At 39.8% G+C, this 24,531-nt stretch overlaps 1 protein-coding gene across 2 annotated transcripts in view; it reads right to left on the reverse strand.

Annotated features, from left to right (window-relative positions):
- Positions 1 to 24,531, reverse strand: part of RYK (receptor like tyrosine kinase) — a 94,044-nt gene that overhangs the window by 34,873 nt on the left and 34,640 nt on the right. The window contains exons 3-7 of one of the 2 annotated variants that reach the window (XM_054482083.2): positions 19,595 to 19,694; positions 17,791 to 17,925; positions 15,571 to 15,624; positions 9,841 to 9,985; positions 2,168 to 2,268 (exon numbers count right to left, since the gene is read on the reverse strand). In XM_054482083.2, coding sequence (XP_054338058.1) covers positions 2,168 to 2,268; positions 9,841 to 9,985; positions 15,571 to 15,624; positions 17,791 to 17,925; positions 19,595 to 19,694 — 535 coding nt within the window. Of the gene's footprint in view, positions 1 to 2,166; positions 2,269 to 9,840; positions 9,986 to 15,570; positions 15,625 to 17,790; positions 17,926 to 19,594; positions 19,695 to 24,531 lie in introns of both variants that reach the window. The other variant, XM_054482082.2, reaches the window with a different exon arrangement.

Here is a 24,531-nt window from a genome sequence, read left to right on the forward strand (position 1 = left end):
TCTTAGTTTCCTGGATCTGTGAATCTGTTGTGTTGTTATCTTAGAAAATTCTTGGCTACTATGTCTTCAAATATTTTTTTCTTCCTCTTTTTCTATCTGTAAACAAAAGTATTGCTATTGACCTTTTTAAAAAGTGTTTGTTTTTAGTATATATATATGTAGTAAGTAAATTACCTAGTGCCTTAAGGTAACGGCCACAATTTCAAACAAGTAAATTTCTTATTGATGACAACAATTTTTAAAAGATAAATAAATTTATTTCCCTTGACTTTTTTTTTTTTTTTTTTTTTTTGAGACGGAGTCTCACTCTGTTGCCTAGGCTGGAGTGCAGTGGCGTGATCTCAGCTCACTGCAAGCTCCACCTCCTGGGTTCACACTATTCTCCTGCCTCAGCCTCCCGAGTAGCTGGGACTACAGGCATGAGCCACCACGCCCAGCTAATTTTTTGTATTTTTAGTAGAGATGGGGTTTCACTGTTAGCCAGGATGGTCTTGATCTCCTGACCTCATGATCCGCCCGCCTCGGCCTCCCAAAGTGGTGGGATTACTGGCGTGAGCCACCGCACCCGGCCACTTTGACTTTTTTAAGAAAGTATTTTAGCATATATAACAACAATTCCCTACCTCTTTGAGGTCACATATAACAATTAAGAATCCATTCTAATGAGCAAAGATTGATATTTAAACATTAAAAGCAATGATGTGCCTCTTCTGAGTGGCTTAAACTACTTTCACATCTATCGTATTTCCTAAAAAGCATATATTTCTTTCTTCATTAGTGGGAAGAGTAGCTGCTATTATTATTTCCCTTAAATTTTGTTTACTGTATAATGCCTTCTCCTCTCCTTTTTTCTTGCCACTGTCTTATTGAAGAAACTGGGTCGGCTACCCTGGAAAATGTTTGGCCTCTACTTCTTCAAGTAGTATTTCCCATAAACTGTAAGTCAGGTCTATAACCTTGATCAGATCCAGGTTAACTTGTAGGGGGTGCAGCAGGGAGAGAAAAGAATGCTCCATGAATGGTACATCATATCCTTGGGTACGAAATACCTAGGTCCCCTACTTTTAGTAATGCTGAGTTCATCAGTGTATTCAGGTGGTAACAGCCTGATCCCTCAATGGCAGAGTTCCCCATTTTCCTTTTAATCACTGATGGTCTTTTTCTGAATCAACTATTTTATCAGGAGTTGCACATGTGATAATTATATAATTTCTTCCACATTTATTAGCTGAGAATCATCTGTAAAGAAAAATTTTCTCTCATCCACCACCACCATCTGGTTACCCTGAAATACAGTTCATGTAGTCAGTTGGTAGAGTAAGGTATTCATTGGAGCCTTAGTCACCTCTCATAATGAACAATTTTGTTAAATAAGGTATTATTACAAATTTGTGGATTTTTACACATTTTACGTTTTAATTCATTATAGTCATTATTCATTTTGATGACCAAATGGTCCCATCTTTAGCCAGTGGAAGCTCTTCAAGTCTTAGCTATTTCCTTGATATCTGACTCAGTAACATGTCCCAGGCTTATCTTGTTCACTTCCTAACCCAGACCCGGAATCAGCCATTTCTCCAAAAAATCCTGGTTCTTTTTCATGGGAGACAGTACTGGAAAACCACAATAGGGCACTGGGTAAAGGACAGATATTCTTAATCTTATTTTACTAAAGAATAAATGCCAGTCCAAAAAAGGAAATCAGATCCGACATTCTCAACTCTCCAGTGGTAGCTAATTTCCTATTATGATAAAAAAAAACAATGTAAAGTCTTCACCATGGCCCATAAGACCATCAAACAATTCCTACAGTGTAAAGTCTCTGTCTTTATGCAGCTCAATAGTTAACTCCATATAGTTACCTGAAAAATCTTCCTTTTGAATTTCTATAGAAGTGACTTAGTAGCCCTTTTAGTATAATAAATCTACGGAAATCTCCCCAAAGCCACACCAATTCTAGCAAACTTAAATTTCATTTTTGATACCTCAATTTTAGAATGTTTCATTCAATGCTCTAGAAAGCCAAAGTTGAAGAGCATACCTAATTTTGCATACTTTAGATACGATTTACACAACATGTCCCACAAGTACACTAACCACGCAAGACCACTGGCAAGCAGCATAGACAACTTCAGTAAACTGGCTTTAGAATTAAATTAACTCTTACTGGTGATAGGAGTTGCATTGTTGGGCGTGTCAGCTCTCAGATACTGAGTCGTCTGGGTGGATGGCTGAGACAGCCCTTGGGAACTACTGCTGGCACTAATGCTGCAATTTTTGAGAGAAATATTTGACAAGTCAGTTTCAATGAGAAATTTCCTTTTTCCATACATACAAAATGCACATAGCCATTATAACCAGCCTAAAATCCTGACGGAGATCACAATAATTCATGATGTTCCATACTGAAATTTTAATCTAACTCCTATAGAGCTCTATTTTTTCTTTCATTTCTATCTCCAAAATCATTAAGCGAGTTCATCTTATCAAAATTATTCAGAAATGTAGGTACTAGTGCTCAGACACCTCAGCTAATTGTCCTAAACTTCACACAAAGATATGTTAGGGAACTATGCATCATCTCTCAAAAAAAGAGCCCATGTCATTCAATTAGATTGCTTTTTAGAAAAGAAGAAGGACAGGCCTCTTTCAATGATGGCCCAATATAAAATGGCCTACAGATAAAGAAAAAGCAAACCAAATCAAATGTGCCAACATGCTCGGAGCTTAGAAAGGAGTATTGGCCAGGTGCGGTGGCTCATGCCTGTAATCCCAACACTTTGGGAGGCCAAGGCGGACAGATGACCGGAGGTCAGGAGTTCGACACCAGTATGGCCTACATGGCGAAACCCTGTCTCTACTAAAAGTACAAAATTAGCCGGGCATGGTGACGCATGCCTGTAGTCGCAGTTACTCGGGAGGCTGAGGCAGGAGAATCGCTTGAATCTGGGAGATGGAGTTTGCAGTGAGTCAAGATTATGCCACTGCACTCCAGCCTGGGTGATAAAGTGAGACTCTATCTCAAAAAAAAAAAAAAAAAGTATCAAATTTGGTTCAAGTTTATTTAATCACAATACATTTTGCTTCTTCTACTTCCCCAATCCCTCCTTTTTATCCAACTTCTGGGAAATCTCTAGTACTTGAAACATTACACCATATTCTCTAAATAATACAGGACACTAAGAAGATGATAGGTTCAAATAATTGTAAACCTTGTGTTCAAGATTACTGCAAAGTAATGCTGCTCAAGCACGTAGTTTTGTCTTTTCAGTGGGGAGAAACCTTGTCTCTTGGGTACATTTCAGTCTCACTGCCTTAGTTCTTATAATTTTGCAGCAGTGGAGACGTGAAACAGAAATTCAGCATGAAGGGTGAAACTAGATGGCAGGATAGGTCTTTCAATGCCTCTCTTAGCTACAGGATCAGCAGTGCCCAATCGAGTCTCCAACTTTCCTTAATATGCAAAATCTTTTAACTGACCACTTCCCACATAATAATTCTGTATTTTCAAAAACTGGTGATTTTAAAAAATACATAATAAAGCTGAGTGTGGTGTGAAGCCTGTAGCTGCAGCTATTTGGAAGGCTGAGTTAGGCAGATCACTTGAGTCCAGGAGTTTGAGGCCAGCCTGGGCAACACAGTGAGACCCTCTCTCTGAAACAAAACACACACACACACACACACACACACACACACACACACACACACACAATGACAAAGGGCTGCTATGTAATCTATAACATTTATATAAGAATGTTTATCAATTTCAAGAGCCCATACACAAATCTGAAAAATGTAAATATATAACATCCAGGCAATGAGGACTGTAAGTCTTTATGTAGCCTTTCTATGGCCAATAATACAATATACTACTATCTGCTATTGTAACCAAACACCTGTAGAAAGTCATAGCAAAAATTAAGATAGAAATGTCCTGCAATAAACATTTGGAGAGCACTTATAATATGCAAGCCATTCTGCTCAGCACAACCATAGATCTCAAGATACATGTTTGCCTAATGAAATGCCCCCCCAGCATGCCTTCCCTGATGTCCATCATTTTAGGTTATCTATTAGATTGGTGCAAAAGTAATTGCAAATTGCAGTTTTCGCCATTGCTTTTAATGACAAAAACTGCAATTACTGCACCAACCTGATACTTCTTGTGATGTTGCAGTTAGCCCTGTTTCCCCAGCAACTCTGCAAAGATACTTTGCAACTCAAAGAGACTATAATAAAGATTCATTAGGCTATCATCTGGTCAGAGTGCTGGAAGAGCTTCTTTGGCTCAACGTTATTACAGAATTGATCTATATGAGTTTATAATGCAGTGGGTATAGGTCAATATAGAAAAGAGATGAAGAGCATAAACCGTGAAGTCAGAACTGCCAGTATCATCGATTACTAGCTGTATGGCCTAGGACAAACTATTTAATCCTCTGGAACCTCAAATTCCCTGTGGACAGAGTGTGCATAACACTATCCTCTGATAAGATTGCTAAAACAATTACATGAAAAATAAATAAGTAAAGCATTTATTGCCTGGCCCTCAAACATATCTTCAAAAATTATTGTTACTAATTTATAGTATACTACTATAGTTATATTAATTATGTGAATATTATGCATCTCCAGTCGTTAGAACAAAAAGGAATTACAGGACTCTCTTTTACAGTTGAGTACCACTCAAAAATCAAACCAGATATCAAAGCTGTTAGAAGTCCAGACTTCAATAATGGGGAGGGAAGAGGAGCATTACCATCCTCAAAAGGGAAGGAAATAAATGGGATTAAGATAATCTACCTCACAGGATTTTTGTGAGGCTCAAATTGTATGAGATATGTGAAAGTACTTCTTAACTATTATCTGCAACCAACATCACTGATGACTAAGCGCACAGACACAGTCTCTCCATTAACTGAACAGTAGGTGGCACTCTTGTGCTACCTCAGAATTTTTGAAAAGACTGTAGACACACAAAGGTGTTACAGGGACATCTATGTCAATTTTTCATTCCCTCAACAGATATTAAGTGGGTCCCTAAAATAAGCAAAGCACTATGCTAAGTGGTCAGAATGAAATTTTTTTTGAATCCACAACTTACTGTTATGAGAGAAGCAAGAAGCAATTAGGGACCTATCCCTGACATCCATTAAGGTCAACACCTACATAGCTGTATCACAAGAGGTGGAAAATGAGATTAAAATGTATATTTGCTAGCACTTAATAGCTTATAGCCAGTCTAAATAAATTATCAATCTAAATAGATTATCTCATTTGATTTTCAAAAGCAAGTAAAATTATGTATGGAGATACTAACCCTGTCTTAGAATGAAGTCAGAACTTTGGGAAAGATCATAATTTTCCTTCAAAACACTTATTACAATTTGTACTTTTCTATTTTTCTCTGTAACTCCACTTCATCCATTCATTCCACAAATATTTATTAAGTATCTACTACATGTCAGGTACTGTACTGGGTGCTAGAGATACAGCAATGAATGCAACAGACAAAGATTGTGACCTCTACATTCCAGTAGGGATTTTTTTTGTTTAATATCTGTCTCACCCAACCAGACTATAAACTCCACAAAGGCAGGACAAGTGCCTGTTTATTCACCTCTCCTTCCCCAGCACTTAAGCCAGTACCTGGCACAATAAGCTGCAAGTGGGCCAGAGTGAGCCCCAGTGACAGCTCAATTAACACTGAGTCAATCAACGAACAGAGAAAACCACACTTCCCTGGGACAGAAAACATAAACCAGACAGAATGGTCATTTTTGACACAAACTGTTGTGAAAAAAGCAAAGAATGATTGGTAAAACAAAATGGTTTTTTTCCTCCCTCTATTCATTGGTTATTCAACCAAATAGTTACTGAGTATTTTACTATGTGTCAGACAGTTAGGCATTAGATATAAAATCAAAGATTTTAAAGGGAAACTCTGTCACCAGTAATGGCATGGGGGCGGTGGTGGGGATAATGGAAACTGGAAGAGAAAAATGAAGATGCTGCCAGATAACAAGTTCAAGCATCCCACAAAGGAGTAATAAACTTTCCCACAGTCACAAACTAATAGGGAAAGACTACAGTAGAGACACGCTGCAGACCAACCCCTCTGCAGGACTTCAGGGTGAATGTAAAGAGAAGCTCTGCCTATCCAGGACAGACTCATCAGGCATAACACAGAGACTGAAAAGATCAATTTGCAGTGTTGGGAGAGGGAAAGCCACACACATGAGCTCCAACTGCCCTGGCATGAGCACATCTCAGGCAGTGTTAATTCTCTGCCTCTAAGGAGATCTGTTTATAACAAGCAGTGGCTCCTAAGTGCCTGGAATGGAAGAACACTATCATCCCTTTCTAACGAATTCCACGGAGCCATGGGCTCCATCCAACCTCACCAGACTGTGTGAGGATTAACGGAGTTCATGAACGTAAAGCACAGGGAACAGTGCCTGGCACACAGCAAGTGCTTTATACAATGACAATAGTGGATTATTAACACATAGTTATTACAACACTGAGTCCCACCTGCTCTGCCCTGCTCCTAGAAGAGCAATCCTGAAAAAGTTATTTAATCTCTTCAAGCCTATTTCTAGGTGGCTGTGTTAAGATAATACATATAAAGTACCTGGTACAGTACTGGTAAACAGAAAACACTCAATAAATGGTAATCCCAGTGGCCCCTATGCAGAGAGAGAAGCAGCAAATGTCTCTTAAATGCTGTTGGATAACTGGATGGGAGCTTTCTGGTCACCACTGTTAGCTTGCTTGGCAAGTAATAAATAATTATTTATAGGACAGGAAAGGGCAGAAGAACTTTGTCCATCACTACTAGTGAGAGGTGAAGCCGGCAGGGCTTCTGGGCCGGGTGGGGACTTGGCGAACTCTTCTGTCTAGCTAAAGGATTGTAAATGCACCAATCAGCACTCTGTGTCTAGTTAAAGGTTTGTAAACACACCAATCAGTGCTCTGTGTCTAGCTAATCGGGTAGGGGACTTGGAGAACTTTTCTGCCTAGCTAAAGGATTGTAAATGCACCAATCAGCACTCTGTGTCTAGCTAAAGGTTTGTAAATGCACCAATCAGCACTCTGTAAAAACAGACCAATCAGCACTCTGTAAAACAGACCAATCAGCACTCTGTAAAATGGACCAATCAGCACTGTGTAAAATGGGCCAATCAACTCTCTGTAAAATGGACCAATCAGTAGGATGTGGGTGGGGCCAAATAAGGGAAAAAAAGCAGGCCACCCAAGCCAGCAGCGGCACCCCGCTTGGGTCCCCTTCCACGCTGTGGAAGCTTTGTTCTTTCGCTCTTCACAATAAATCTTGCTGCTGCTCACTCTTTGGGTCTGCACTATCTTTATGAGCTGTAACACCGCGAAGGTCTGCAGCTTCACTCCTAAAGCCAGCGAGACCACGAACCCACCAGGAGGAATGAACAACTCCGGATGCACCACCTTTAAGAGATATTACACTCACTGCGAAGGTCTTCGGCTTCACTCCTGAAGTCAGTGAGACCATGAACCCACCAGAAGGGAAGAAACTCCGGACACATCTGAACATCTGAAGGAACAAACTCCAGACACACTATCTTTAAGAACTGTAACACTCACCACGAGAGTCCGCAGCTTCATTCTTGAAGTCAGCGAGACCAAGAACCCACCAGGAGGAACCAATTCTGGACATACTAGCATACTGCAACTTTATTAAAAACTTCATAAAATGCCATTTACTATATGTAGGGCTGTTTTAAGAGCTTACTGTATTTCATTAAAACCTCACAACATACCTACTAGGTGTGTGTTTCTGCTTTACAGAGGAGAACTGAGACACACTAGGCTATATAACTTACTCCATGTAGCCTATAAAACTAGTAAACACAATAGCCAGGCTTCAAACAGAGATGGTCTGGCTCTAGACCACTAGACTATGCTCTGAAAACATGTGATAATATAAGCTGGTTTTACTCAGGTAATGTCTGGAAACTTTTGCCCGAAAACTACAGAGAACTGGAACACCAATTCATGGATGGTAACTAATTATTTCAGCAGGCAGAGGTAGACGCCCCATGGAATCTGAAAGTTATTGCAAAATTCTGGCCTATGTGGGCTCACAGCCCCAGCACACATGCAAGCATTCAAGGAAAATGCAACTCTCTGGGTGTATTAAGACTGACTTCCAAATGTCATGCTCTTCAGTCACCTCTCTACCTGTATCCTCTCTCAAAGTCCTATCAAAATGTTCCCTCAATTGCTTCCAATGCCATTTCTTCCCCTGTAAAATCTTGAACCTAACTTCACCACCACCATGTACACAAAACATATTCTGAAACAAATCATATATGTACTTCCTTTTCATTCGTATCCCTTTTCTCTTCTTTCTCCACACAGAAATAGAAAATAAAACAGTGGGGACAGAGTACTAAGGGGGCAGGTACTGAATCCAACCAGCTCCCTTCCCCTTCATATTCTTATGCCACAAATATGCTTCCCAGCTGCATGTTAAGACTAATTAGGACTGGTGACTCAACAATGAGTAAGACACACTGCTCCCTAACTGGAAAAAGCTTACATTCTAAAGGTAAGACAATTACACAAAAAATTATAGAATAACAAGTGCAATAACTGCTACATGAGAGACAGAGACAGAGACAAAGAGAAAGGGGTGTTTGGGAGGCTTAGAAAAGACTTCATGAAAGAGACAGCAATGGAGCTGGAATTTGAAGAACAGACCAAGTTTGGACTGGTGGAAAATGCATGGAGGCCTGGGGGAAGAAGAAAGCATGAACAGAAGTCCTGAAGGGGAAAGTGTGGGACAAAAGTGAGGAATAAGTAATCATTTGACTGGAGCGCAAGTAAGGATACAGCAATAAGAGGAGAAAAGGTTCAAAGAGTATGGATGATACATCTCCACATAAAGGAGGGCTTTCAAAGACGTCACAAAGCTGGGGCATATCTTCAGTCAGCAACTGGGAATCACAGAGGAGGGAAGTAAGAAGTGTTTGTTATGAAAATAAACCTATCATTCCATCTGTACCTCTCACCCTAACTTGACTATAATGTCCTCCTTGTCATCTCTGACTCACTGAGGCTGGACAAGCACCTTTTGTATTCACACATTTTACTATACATATCACAGTCATCAAATTACATACTTTTATAATTACAGGTTAATGTAAAAGATTAAAATCTTGAAACTATGAAGTATATCATTATTTCTTTCTGTTCCCAGCACTTAGCATAGTATATAACCCAGTATATCTCAAACTGGCTGTACATTAGAATCATCCAGGAAGCTTTATGAAAAATACTGATCCCCAAATACTACCACAAACCAACTGCATCGAAATCTCTGGAAGGTGGACCCAAATACTAGTATGTTTTAAAAGCTTCTCCTTGACTCTAATGTGTAACCAGGTTGAGAACCAATGGTTTAAATCAGAGCAGGTGCTCAATACATGTTTACTTGATGGATGGAGGGAGGAAGAGAGGAAGGGAGAATGATGAAGGCAAGTGCTAGAAGGAAGAAACAGGGCTATTTTGAAAAGGCAATGGTCTGAGGTAGAGTCATGTCAAAGGGAATAGAAAAAACATACTTGTTCTCCACTTCTTCCCCAACAACAAAAAACCAATTTCTGACTTCTTAATTTTTAAAAAATAAAAATAAAATCAGAGAAACCAGAGACAGTGATTAGGTCATCTTATTTTTCCTTTGGCTGGGGCTTAGTCATCCTCCCTCCTTCCCCTGCACCACTGCGCACCGATGTGTATGGGCTCCCACATATATACAAATAACTGCTTTCATTTTTTTCTTTCCCAAAATATGTACAATACCTGTCATCCAGTTCAATCCTTTTCATACTATGAAGGTGCAAAACAGCTAATATTATTGCTACAAGAAATATTACTGCACAACAAACCCCTACACTAATATAAAACACACGCGTAGAAGTGGTTGGAGCTGCATGTACAGGATCATCTGAAATAAAAACAAAAAGCACATTTAGCTTTTTAAACAAATATGACTGCTTTGTGACCCAATATACACAAATAACTATTCTGTTCTTTCCATGTGCCCATTCTTTGGTAAGATCAGTTACCAGTAGCATATTGGTGGAAGTTCACATAATTTTTTTGATGTTTTTGTTGTAGTTTTAAAAAAATATTTTAGGCCAGGTGTTATGGCTCACGCCTGTAATCCCAGCACTTCGGGAGGCCAAGGCAGGTGGATCACCTTGAGGTCAGGAGTTTGAGACCACCCTGGCCAATATGGTGAAACCCCGCCTCTACTAAAAATACAAAAATTAGCCGGGCATGGTGGCAGGCACCTATAGTCCCAGCTACTTGGGAGGCTGAGGCATGAGAATCGCTTGCACCTGGGAGGCAGAGGTTGCAGTGAGTCAAGATCGCTCCACTGTACTCCAGCGTGGGCGACAGACCATCTATGGACTATTCTTACCAAAAGAGTTGGTTCTAAATCTAATCAAGTACGAAATCTACCTGCCAGTTTAGAAAAAAAAAAAAATGTTCAATGATTTCAGGAAGATGCAGAATGTGGGAAATTCTATGGGACAAATGATATAATTTCTTCAATAAATAAATAATTTTAATAAAAGGGTTGGTGGTTTCTGATTAATACAAAAGTCAACAGACCTTACTAATGGATTGTACCAAAGCAGAAAGAAAAAGAAGAATGAAAAGCTTTGGCTTAAGCGATAACTTGGATAAGGGTACCTTTACAAAGATTAAAAAAAAAAAGAAAGAAAAAAAGATTTTAAATAGAATTTTTGGCTAATGAGTATAATAGTCACTCACAAGTGGTATACATAAAACATACCAGTGCATAAAATATACTGCAGCAGTGCTGTCCAACAGAACTTTCTGCAGTGACGAAAATGTTCTCTAGAGTACTGTCCAATACAGTAGCCACTGGTCACCTGTGGCTATTAAGCATTCAAATATAAGTACAACTAAAGCTACTGAAATGTAGTTAGTAAAACTGAGGAAGTGATGTTTTCATTTTACTTCACTGTAATTAATTTAAAGTTAAAAAGCCACATGTGGCTAGCAGTTACCATACTAGACAGTGCAGATCTATATATTCTTCATATTTCTTCAACAACGATGTTTGGGTTAGAGGAATCAGACATCATTTTGTTGCCAGGGACCACTGACTCACAGAAGACTGAGTGACAGAAGGGTCCACAAGTTTATAAAAACAAACATTTATTCTTTTTTGAGAGGAACAGAAATTGTTTTGTTTTTCTGTTTTTAAAGGCTCTATTCATTAAATAAAATGATGCTCAGCTTTATATTATTATTATTATTATTCTTTTATTATTATACTTTAAGTTTTAGGGTACATGTACACAATGTGCAGGTTAGTTACATATGTATACATGTGCCATGCTGGTGTGCTGCACCCATTAACTCATCATTTAGCATTAGGTATATCTCCTAATGTTATCCCTCCCCCCTCCCCCCACCCCACAACAGTCCCCAGAGTGTGATGTTCCCCTTCCTGTGTCCATGTGTTCTCATTGTTCAATTCCCATCTATGAGTGAGAACATGTGGTGTTTGGTTTTTTGTCCTTGTGATAGTTTACTGAGAATGATGATTTCCAGTTTCATCCATGTCCCTACAAAGGACATGAACTCATCATTTTTTATGGCTGCATAGTATTCCATGGTGTATATATGCCACATTTTCTTAATCCAGTCTATCATTGTTGGACATTTGGGTTGGTTCCAAGTCTTTGCTATTGTGAATAGTGCCACAATAAACATACGTGTGCATGTGTCTTTATAGCAGCATGATTTATAGTCCTTTGGGTATATACCCAGTAATGGGATGGCTGGGTCAAATGGTATTTCTAGTTCTAGATCCCTGAGGAATCGCCACACTGACTTCCACAATGGTTGAACTAGTTTACAGTCCCACCAACAGTGTAGAAGTGCTCCTATTTCTCCACATCCTCTCCAGCACCTGTTGTTTCCTGACTTTTTAGTGAACAGGCAACCTACATAATGGGAGAAAATTTTCACAACCTACTCATCTGACAAAGGGCTAATATCCAGAATCTACAATGAACTCAAACAAACTTACAAGAAAAAAACAACCCTATCAAAAAGTGGGCAAAGGATATGAACAGACACTTCTCAAAAGAAGACATTTATGCAGCCAAAAGACACATGAAAAAATGCTCATCATCACTGGCTATCAGAGAAATGCAAATCAAAACCACAATGAGATACCATCTCAGACCAGTTAGAATGGCAATCATTAAAAAGCTTTATATTATTTTAAAAAGAGAGGCAAGCTGGGTGCCGTGGCTCACACCTGTAATTCCAGCGCTTTGGGAGGCCAAGGCGGGTGATCCCTTGAGGTCAGGAGTTTGAGACTAGCCTGACCAACATAGTGAAACCCCATCTCTACTGAAAAAAAATACAAAAAGTAGCCATGTGTGGTGGTGCGCACCTGTAGTCCCAGCTACTCGAGAGGCTGAGGCAGGAGAATCACTTGAACCCGGGAGGCAGAGGTTGCAGTGAGCCAAAATCACACCATTGCACTCCAGCCTGGGCAACAAAGCAAGACTCCATCTAAAAAATAATTAACAAATAAATAAGAGAGACAAACAAAAAGAAAGCCTCAGCAACAGGGAAAATAACCCAATGACACAGCCACAGCCACACACACACACATACACACACACAGAAGCAAACTGAGAAAAAACACACAGAAAGATACAGATGACATAAGCAGGCAGAGTGGAAGATACAAACAAGCAGAACTGGGGTGACTGGAGATTCATGAAAGATTTGATCACGAGTACTCACATCATAACCCTACTGCACAAAACTTGAGGCATTTGGTGTTTATCCTAAGTGAGATGGGGGATCATTGCAAGGTTTCAAGCAAAGCAATTTCACACGGTCACTTAACAAAAAATGACTGCATGATGTGTGAAGAATGCCGTGTAGGGGAGCAAGAGCAGAAGCAGGGAACAAGTTAGAAGGTTACCAGAGTAATTCAGAGAGACAGCACTGGCTTGGACAAGAGTGTCACAGTGAAGATGAGAAGTAAATGGATTTGGGGACACAGTCAACAGACCTTACTAATGGATTGTACCAAAGTAGAAAGAAAAAGAAGAATGAAAAGTTTTGGCTTAAGTGATAATTTGGATAAGGGTAACTTTACAAAGATAAAAATAAGCAGGTTGGGGATGTGAAAATCAAGAGTTTTGTCCAAGTTAAATTTGGAGTACCTAGTCTACTAACTAGGTACCTCATATCTCCATGCATAGATGTTAAACTGACAGATATACAAGTTGGGAGTTCTGGGGATAGGTCAGGATAAAAGATAAAACTTACAGCTTTCAAAAACACATGGAAATAAGAAGAAACAAAGCTTTTCTAAAATTTAAACTGTCAATCAACAAACAATAAATCAGAACAGATTAACGTAGAGACCAAATGACTTCTAGGGCAGCTAGACTTGGCTATAGCCTGAATGAAGACATGACTTTCATCAAGAATTACCTTATGCCATGGGAAAGCCATTCAATCTTGGGAGGGGCAGAAAAAAATTCTGAATTCTGGAGGCATATGTTAGCAGTGCTGTCCCAAGCACTTTCCAGAGCAGAGCCGAGGATACGGCTATGCTGGGCAGATCCCTCTAGATGCGCCCTGCTCAATTACCTCCAAATTCCAGGCTTTCCTATGCATTTTTCCCATTCCCTCATTCACCCTTCATCTGCCACCACCTGGTCACCCTTCAGCTCTCAGGAGAGCCGTCACTGTTCTCAGGAAGCTATCCTTGGGTTCCCAAATCCCCTGTGCTTGCCTTATCATAGCTTGCCATGCTATGTTGTTATCACTGCCTATATTGCCTTGTCTTATTTCTCCCACTACATTATAAACCCCCGAGGACAGGATCTATTTGCTCACAGTTTAGTCCTCTGCTTCAGTCATACCACCTAACACACCACAGACTCTCCATAGGTACTGGGTGGATGAATAAATAGAAAGGGTGGGAAGATGAGAGGGAGCAAGGAAGACACAGACAGAGGCCAAGAATATGCAATACTGCTCTTTGTGAGAAGTAATATCCTACTACCATAAAAGAAATGGGCAAAGTCACCAGAATTTTAAAAGTAAACTTTGGCAACAGTGACTTTTTTAAAATGTTTTTTTCTTTCTTTTCAGAAATATTCCAGCAAGTAGACAATATGTCACATTATTTTACAGGCAAAAAAATTCCCCCTTGGGACATCCAGATACTCTGTGCCTCCCAAGGTGATGAACAGACAAAATAGGCAGCACAGAGTACTATCTATGGACTATTCTTACCAAAAGAGTTGGTTCTAAATCTAATCAAGTACGAAATCTACCTGCCAGTTTACAGAAAAAAACAAACAAACAAACATGTTCAATGATTTCAGGAAGATGCAGAATGTGGGAAATTCTATGGGACAAATGACATAATTTCTTCAATAAATAAATAATATTAATAAAAGGGTTGGTGGTTTCTGATTAATACAAAACATATATCACCCCAACAGTTGTGTAGGCTTCATTTGGATCTTGATTCAGGCGGAAAAAAAAGACATTTTAAAGACAATCGGGTTAATTTGAACATGGACTATCTATTGGAGATACTAAGCAACTGCTGTTAATTTTGTTATATGTGATAAATCAAAATGAATAGGTATTAGGTGATTGTGGGGTTTTTTTAAAAGGCCCTTTTAAAAGAGATCCACCCTGAAATATTTATGGGTGAAATAATCTGATGCCTGGGATGTGCCTGAAAATACTCTCCTCCACCCCTAACCAACCACAAAAGGAGGGAATCAATGGAAGAACAATGGCAAACTGTTGATCATTACTGAGGCTGGGGGATGGGCGCACGGGAGTTCACCAAAGCGTACTCTGAACTTTTATATACTTGAAGTTTTCAAAACCAATTTTTTAAAGTCTACTTGCATGAAGAGAATCTAGTATCCTTTTAAGATACTGCTATTAACACTACCACAAGAAGAGTAAGACCCAACAATGTCTTCATGTCAGAAAAAAAAAGAAGTTTGTAATAATATCTAAACACAACCAATACCAAAAAATAAATATCTACTTTGCATATCTGCTCTGTAGGTTTAAGTAACATAATATCTTTAAGCTTACACCTTCACCTGGATGAAATTAGCTTAAGATTAGGTCCACACTGCAAGTCAGATTTTCTAACCCTCTGCTAATAAAGATCTTACACATATTTCATGGTCATACTTTAATTATGACTACTCAAAAATATATGATATTCTTGCTTATAAAACTTTTTAGCTTACTCGTTACAAAATACGTATAAATTTTAGTTCTCAAAATATTCAATATTCTAACAGTTTCATGACCTATCCACCAGTCTACAAAGCACCAGCAAAGTAACAGCATGGTGTCATTATCATCTGACAAACTGGAAACCATGAGGCCTCCAAGCTTCATGCAATCATGTTTATATGCAGACAACCATTTTTCATTTCTAATAATGGATAAAGATAATACAGTAACACTTACAAATAGTTCTGCTAGTGTTTTTGTCCAAGGCTGAAGTTTTTACTTCTTCAAGTTCTGAATTTAAAAGGAGATAAATGATGCTTTAGAAATTCTCTTTTCCATGAAAATCTTTAATTACTATAATTATCAGAATATTGCTGGAACTCAACAACAGGTATTTGTTGCAAGATAATGAAAGCTACATTACTATTCTGATAATCACCACTACAGTCACCAATCAATAATCTATACCACTGTTAGCCAAAGGGTGTTACTTCTAGATGCTCAATGAAAATGTTCCTATGATCAAGAAGTTCGGGAAAAGCCACATACTATAGGTGTCTCTTTGGAGCTTCACAGTGAACATTAGAATGTAAAGACTAAAAGGAGTTATGGGTCACAAAACTTGTCTAACCCATAATTCCCATCCTCATATGATAAAGGAAACTTTTCTTGCTAGTAACACCTACTAACATTCCATATAGTACAGATATGTTTTCTGTTGCAGACAGTTTTTGAAATATAGTAGGCTGGAAAACCAGATAAGTAAATACATTAGGATTACATAATAAAGTAAGAGTCATGAGCCTGAACTGGGTGACTAGGGTGGCCAAAACCATGACCAACAAATACAGAGGGCCAGAGAAAAACTTAAGTCTAAAACAGAATAGAAAATTACTCCAACACAGAATTTTAATGTTAATTTCACACACATATTAAAGAAAATGGAGAAAGTATGTGACCATTTTGAGTATCAGCTGATCATTAACCTTAGCAGATATTAGCACTGGTGGGATCCAGAGGACACACCATGTCTGGTTATCATTCTGCCTTATTTAAGAGTAACAGATGAAGCACCATGGTACAGTCATGCCCATCTCTCTGAGGATAAGGAATTGAATGTTTTACACTCCTCACTGGCTAGCTGTGGTAGCCTAGGTGGCCTAGGGTCCAATCTCCTTATATCAAATATATAATGACTACATTGGAGTAGAGTCTCTGAAATCTCCTTTGTCTTTAACATTACATGGAAGTTGGTACATAACTGAATATAGTAGAATTGAAAATTGTACCAAAACACTAAAGCTGAAAGATGCTAACTTTTCTTTCTTAAAATGTCTATTCAAATGTAGTGCAGCTTTTTTATTGGCATGTACCCAGACATTAGCCATTACAACTCACTTGTTGGCCTTAGGTGTTTTCATAACACTCAGCACTGATTTCAACTGAGAAATTTATTAAAAGACAGTTTAACAAAGAGGCTGAGAGAACAGGTCTGCATCCTAGCTGCACCACTTAGCTATCTGATCTTGGCAAGCTAGATTCTCTGAAGCTCAGCTTCCTTTTCGGAAAATGAAGACAATGAGAGAACCCATTGCCTAGGGTTGCTGTAGGGATTAAACAGGTGTAATACCTGTCAAGCACTTAGAACACAGTAAGCACTCAGGGTTTGGGAGGTTTTTTTTTAAGGATGTTTCCCCCCCATCTTAGATACTAACCAATTCTACCTACGTGACCTTGTAAATTTGGGTCACTGTAGCTTTGTGGAACTTACAGTGAGTGGGTTGGACTAAACTTGTAAGGAGAACTCTAAAATTCTTTTGATTTATGACCTAGCATGCTGGAACTCTTTCATATCCACTCAATTTCTTCAGTAACAGATAATTCAAAACCAAAAAGAACTAACTTTGGTAAGTACCCACAGGTATTCTAAGTTTTAGGCTAGATTTAATGAATCGTAAAAAACAACAAACCCGTGAAACAGGTATTATGCCCATTTTACAGATGAAAAAACTGAGCCTCAGAGAGGTTAAGTAACTTGTATCAATATCCTGAAAAGAGCAGAGCTGTCATTCCAACCCAGGTCTATCTCACCCGAGAGCAATGCTTCTGCATAAAAGTAACTCGATAAGGGAAACACAGTTAACATAGTTACTCAGAAGTCCCAATAGATTTTTCTTATTTCTTTACCTCTTCAACCATTTTAGCACTATTCCTAATGGAAAACATCTTAGCAATTCTGACAAAAGATTTGAGACAGCATGGACTGAATGAGGCCTGAGTGAGATTCTTGGCTACCAACTATCTGGGGTTATCACAAAACTTCACCTGCCAGTGCTCTTTTCTCACTTGCAACTATAATCACGAGTTGGTCATACTTAAATCTGTGAAAAAACAACAAACTCTATTTTTCACCTTCTCACAACACGTAAAACATATTTTGGTAAATAAATTCCTTACTTTTGTAGCACATTTTCCTTCGTTTAAAATTTAAGACGGTAAAATTTTTTGAAGAATTTACTGTCAAGTTGAGCTGCATTAGTATCATAACTTCAGAATCTACTTTGCCAGTACAGGAAAGCTCTACCCGAAACACTGTTTAAAAAAGATAAGAAAAATATTTTACATTTTCTAAAAATCAACATTAATGCCCCAAAATGATTCTTTTAAACATTTTAGAATTACTTATTTTTGCTGCAAGAAAACTAAAAGTAATACATTTAAATAAAGTAACTAAACAAAAGTTTTTAGAGATCTTCAGACTACCACACCTCTAGACATTAAGCATTTAATTCATTATGGATATAAAAGTTAGTATTAAAGAACAAACCAAGACATCAATGAAGAGATAACTGTTTTCAACTTTTGCTCATTGTTTTTAATATACCACTGTCTAATAAGTCCTGCTATTCCAGTACACTAAAGCTGAAGGATCATAAGGCAAACCTTAACAGACACATCAGCAATAGTAACAACAGAAATTACATGATCAAATGGAAAGACAACTCATTACCAAAATGCAAGTATATCTGCTCTTAATAACAAGATTAAACATAAACCTGTAAATGAATCTGATAAATTGTCAGTTATCACCTTTCTCAACAGAAATTGATTTTAATCCATAATTGTAACAATGGGATAACAGACTTCAGTGCATATAATTTTTTTCCCCAATCTTTAAGATTCTTTTCCTACAAATTTAAAACATATCATTCTACCATCTGTATGAGTGCATTAAAGATATGGGCATTTCTAAATGCCTTTACTGCCCATAAAAATTTAAGCAGCCTTCCTGTGCTTTCTTTAAGCTTAATGTATGTCACTGATAACATGAATATGACTGCCAGAAAAAGTTTCACAACACTACTGTGGCTGATACTTTCAATTTTTAAAAATTTCCATTTCTTACAAATACCACAACTTCAACAGCCTAAGAAGTTAGCTCAAAAGCAGTTAAATTGGTGTAAATAAGACACTTATTCATTTACTCTGTACTGAGTGCCTATCCTGCACCATACTCTATGCTAAGCATCAAGGGAATTGCTAGATAATGTAATCAGTGCAAAAACAGTTAAATATAAGGTTCTAAGGGGTAGGAAGAATAGAAGTTAACAAATGAAAGAAGAGAAGGTGGCAGGAAAAAGTGCAGATCCTGAGTCTTGCAGAATGAGCAGGATGAATAGAAAGGAGTTCACAAGCAGAAAGAGGAAAAGATGATCCCAAATACTGAGACCAGCACATGGAAAGGCCTGAAGATCAGAACTGCATGTAGTCTGGAACTGCTAGAACTCCGGGGCAAATGCAGCAACAAGGCTAGACAGGCAGGCAGCGGCAGATGGTAAAGGATCCAGGACACAAGGTGGTGAGTCTGGAATGTTCAGTTGATGGGAGTGGAGGGCACTGATGGGCTTCACGTCACAGGGTCAAATATGACCGTGCAAAGATCATCTGGGCCACAGGGTGAAATGCGGTGCCTAATCAAAGCGAAACAAGATCAGGCACAGGGACTCATGTGGAGGTTAAGTACCAGCAATGCAGAAAAGGAGACAGGGAGGGCGGAGCACAGAGAGTTCCAGAAGGACAGAAAAGAGAGAATGGTTTAAGAACACAGTGCAAATATTTACAAAAATTACTTTTCACAGTACTCATACATCTTATGCCTATCAAGTAATACACACTACACATCAGTAAACTTCTGTTTTGGGGCCATAGGGGATGCAGTTGAAAAAGTATGTTAACTCTGTCTTTAAAGAATCTTTCTTACCTGATAAAGTGCGTGGAACTTCCCCCTGAACAGAAATGTTGACCTGGGGCATGTCCATTGCCAAAACATTGTCCACTTGGAATCCCAGCTTATATTCAACCTGTAAAATAGACAAAAATAAACAAAATGGACGTGTGATAACAAGAAGGATACTATCAGCTTGACTTCATTAATTAGCTCATTAATCAATGGATGAGACTTTCATATGTACAAATAATCTAGCTATAAAAAAATCCAAATTGTCAGAAACAGTCCTAAGAATTTTCAATTGGATAAAAATTCAACCTAGTAAGCCACCCTCCATTTTAAGTCCAGAACAGGACCACCACTCTTCCATAAAACCTGCCATCTAGTGTCAGAAATCCTGCTGAGGACTATGCAGCACTGACAGAGGCCATGGACAGCCAGATATGAAGAACCAAAGCGGTGAGATATGTAACTGACAGACCATAAATAGCTACCAATGCCTTCTCTGGTTGATAAATGAAAGCCAAGCTCGGAGGGCCTCCTTGTGGCTGGTGGAAGAAGGTCTGCTCTGCAGACCCACTCACACAACAAGCAGATTCCAAGGTAGATTTCTCATAGAATATCTAAGTCACATCCTCTAGTCTTGCTCTCACCAAAAAGAAAGTTCATGTTTAGATCCCCATTTGTCCTCTGGATCTACTTCTCAAGTGATTCAGAATCCAGAAGGGAAGACAGGCAACCCATGAGATGTCTCTAAAACACCAATATTATCTATCAATACTTGGCCTACCCAATGTGGCTTAACAGAACCAATCAGCATCAATAATTATGGCTCTGTTGCTATGGAGAGTTCACAAAAGAAGCAGCTCAAACTGCAAAGCAATAACTGAAATTCAGAATGGCTGCCAGCATCAAGACCTTCAATGAAGCCCTACAGTTCACATCACTCTCTGCCCTGCCCACAGGTTCTTGATAACTATGGTATCCCTCTCTCATTCAGTGGTCATAAAAGGTATCATTGGTGGCAGACTGAGATTTGCAGAGCCATGAGGCAGCAGGTTGGGAAAAGAGTGAGAAGAAAGACGTTTGATAAACCATTATTCAAGAAACTTAAATAGAAGAATGGGAGACAGATGGTGAAGTGGGGGGTGTTCCAAAGCTTTTCTTTCTTTGTTTTTAGATGAGATATTCAAATATGTATATATGCTAGTGAAAAAAGCTAATGAAATGGTACATAATAAAGATGAAAGAAAAGAGGGAAAGAGTATCATCCCAGATATAAGGGAAGGGATGGCCCTTATGCTTGGGCTAAGGTGGAAGGCGTTGTTACCCATGAATAAGACGGGCTCAGTCCAGAATTTGATTCCCCTTGGGGTTTCTCCTTTCACACTCTATTTAAAGTCTCTTAGCTAAACACTGTAGGGGTATGCAAACATTAAACTCTTCCTTTGCAGTTAAGATAGGTACATAAACAACTGTCAAAGGCTGTGTTTGATAAGTGCCACATTCCCAACAAAGGAAATGTTCTTGCTGCAGCACATCAGTGACTTCGAGGTACCTTGGCTAGGAAGTGTTCACACTCACCTTAGCATATCACAATACCATTGCTGCCACCAGGGGGTGCTAGCGAGCCACAGCCAAGCAAGTTTGGGCAGGGAATGAGCAAGCTTTCCAGCAACATCAAAGAATGCATTATACATCCCTACACCGATGCTATCTCTGAACAGGACCATACATGAAGGGTAGGTGCACAAAAGAAATCAGCACCGCCAGCAACTGGGTTTGGAACCATGAGACCATGTGACTCTTAGGTAAATTAGTAACTTCTCTGAGTTTCCATATTTTGTAAAATGAGGGTAATACATGTTATGAAGATCAAATAAGATCATTAATGCAATACACCTAACTGTTAGCCTGGCACAAGTCTCCTCTGACATCAGCGGCATCAGCAGTCATTCCAGAACAGCCACCTTATTGCCATGCTGCACTTCTCCATAATCATCAGCCCACTGCTGGCCCCAGGGATTCTGACACAAACCCTCCTGGGTCTGTCAAGAACATTGTTGCAGGCCTTCTGTTTTTTCCCCATTCTGAGAACCTCCCTATTCAGAACAGCCTCCTACACTCTCTACCTCTTCACAAATGTCTTACCACCTTCTCCCACAACCTGGCTTTCCTCAGAAGTCATCTGTTCCCCTGCCTATCATTCAGTTCCTACAACACCTGACCCTCAGGGCCTAGACAGTAGGGTCAGCACTCTTTAGGATCACTAGGTCCTTCCCAGACCTCCCTTCCTCATGCACTCATGCAAATCCCCTCTACTTTGAAGCTCATAACTTCTTTTTTTGAGACCGATTCTCACTCTGTCACCCAGGCTGGAGTGCAGTGGCGTGATACCGGCTCGCTGCAACCTCCACCTCCTGGGTTCAAGCGATTCTCCTGCCTCAGCCTCCCGAGTAGCTGGTGGGACTACAGGCACACATCACTATGCCCAGCTAACTTTTCTATTTTTAGTAGAGACGAGATTTCGCCATGTTGGCCAGGATGGTCTCGAACTCCTGGCCCCAAGTGATCCACCTGTCTTGGCCTCCCACACTGGTGAGATTACAGGTGTGAGCCACTGCGCCCGGCCAAAGCTCACAGCTTCTACTCATAATGGCTACTTTTCATGCCATCAACACCAATGACCCACACAGGACTTGCAGAGGCCTTGGTCTCCTGCCATGTTCTCCCTGGCTTCAATATTCAGTATTCAATATCCTGACACACTAAAGAATTACTTCATAACCAAAACAAATGCAAAAATGCCATTCTATCAAAGATCCCATCACCACCTCTGATTCCTACAAAACCAGTTCTCTGATTCCATCACTCCAAGTCAGCCAACATTTATGAGGCACATTCATAAGCCAGGGGCTGTGTTCGTAGCAGGATGCAGCAGCCAGTTAAAGCCACTTCCCTTCTCTCCAGTATAGCCATGAACACCTAGTTTCATGTTCTCCACAGCCCAAGCCCTAAAGAAGGCAACATTACTGACGGTCATATTGGCACCTTCAGCTGGTTCACTCCTTCCAAACCCTCAAAGGGCAGCTCTAGCATCATGACCACCCCTTACTCTACTCCTGCCGCTCAGCACTGCTGAAGGAAATCCATCCTACAGAGAAGGAGCTCTTACACAACAATGACCTCCAGTCTCAGGGGAGGCCCTTAGTTCCACTCAGCAATCCCTTCCTCACTGACCCTCTATTCCCTAGTCTTATTCCAACCTTACAGGCCTTCCCCACCTCCTCACACTCAATGTTCTTGTCCCTTTCCACTAGCACAGAGGAACCCCATTTCTGCCTTTCTTTTCAACACCCTGGCAGATCTATTAGGGCATCTATTCTTTTCATTCTAGTCCCAAGGAAAGGTTCATTTTCCTCTCCAAATGTAAATCCTTCTCTCCTAGTACACTAGGTTCTAGCCCATTTCACCACTGATGGGATATCTTAATCGTCAATTTCTCTCACTCTCTTTTACCTTCAATCCCTCTCAAGTGTCCAATTACCTACTAGGCAAATCTACCGAATTATCCTACAGCCTTCCAACTTAACAAATTCAAAGCCACACTTACTATTTCCCCAGAAACTTGCTGTCTCCTTTATTCTAGGTCTCAGTTATCACAAGGAGAGAAGCAGCAGAGCAGAGACCAGAACCCCAAAGTAAGCAGAGAGGGTCTGGCAAAGGGGTCCAGGGCCCTAAATGCAGTTAAAAAAGCGGCTAAGACTGGCACCTGAGCATCTCAGTGTGTCAAGGTGAAAAGGAGGAGAGAAGGGAAGGAAATGAGGCTGTGAGTGTAGCTGGCCAGTGAGGGCACAGGGAGAGGTGCAAAGGGCTGAGGAGGAGATTTGAGAAGGCAGCCCCTTTGGTCCTATCAGCAGCTTAGAGGCACATGAAGCATGAAACTGTGGAAGCTTGCTTGCTGGCTCCTTTTTTGAGGAACTGTCTAAAAATGGGAGGCATTCACAAGGTAGTCCTCTTTTCCCTCTGCAGTCTTTAGGATATAAATTTTAAAACTGCAGTTTCTGGGATTAGAGAATAAATTGCCAATTATTGAAGTCCAATTTTTTCTAGTTTGGCATGTATCAATCTGTAAGGACTCTCACTTGCCAATCATCCTTTAAAGAAACAGATCTGCTCAAAAGTTAAATGTACAGTCTACTGGGACAAAGAAATTTGAACAGCAGTGGTTTATCAGAATGTAGAGTGAGCCAAAATACTTCAGAAAAGAAACTACAGGCCAGGCGTGGTGGCTCACACCTGTAATCCCAGCATTCTGGGAGGTCAATGTAGGTGGATCACTTGAGGCCAGGAGTTCAAGACCAGCCTGGCCAACATGGTAAATCCCGTCTCTACTAAAAATACAAAAATTAGGCGGGCATGGTGGTGGGCACATGCTACTCAGCTACTCGGAGGCTGAGGCAGGAGAATCACTTGAACCCGGGAGGCGGAGGATATAGTGAGCCAAGATCACACCACTGCACGCCAGCATGGGTGACAGAGTGAGACTCAGTCTCAAAAAAAAAAAAAGGAAAGAAAAAAAAAAAGAAACAGAAATTACCAAAAATATAAACATTTGAATAAACTGAAAAATAAACATTTTTGCTTATGTTCCCTTACTTGGAAACAAATGGCAATTACAAATAGGAAGTTGGTAAGTAAAGCCATTTCCTTCTGGAACACAGAGAGTACAGATTTAAAGTGAATACACTTGTCTACAGCCAAATAGCCTTTTAATTTCTCTGAACTTACTAGAAGTAATGCCTTTCTCATAGAAACCTCACTCTGCAAAGGACACAGCCGCTGGCCTCCAGCAGTGCCTGCTGGAACTCTGGACAAGTTCCCTGCAACTCTTAGAAAATGATGACGAATTCCTGAAAGCAGAGAACAGCCATGGGGTAAGGGTGGGTAGTGGGAATACGCTGCTACAT

Source organism: Pongo pygmaeus, chromosome 2, assembly GCF_028885625.2.
Source record: "Pongo pygmaeus isolate AG05252 chromosome 2, NHGRI_mPonPyg2-v2.0_pri, whole genome shotgun sequence".
NCBI lineage: Eukaryota > Metazoa > Chordata > Mammalia > Primates > Hominidae > Pongo > Pongo pygmaeus.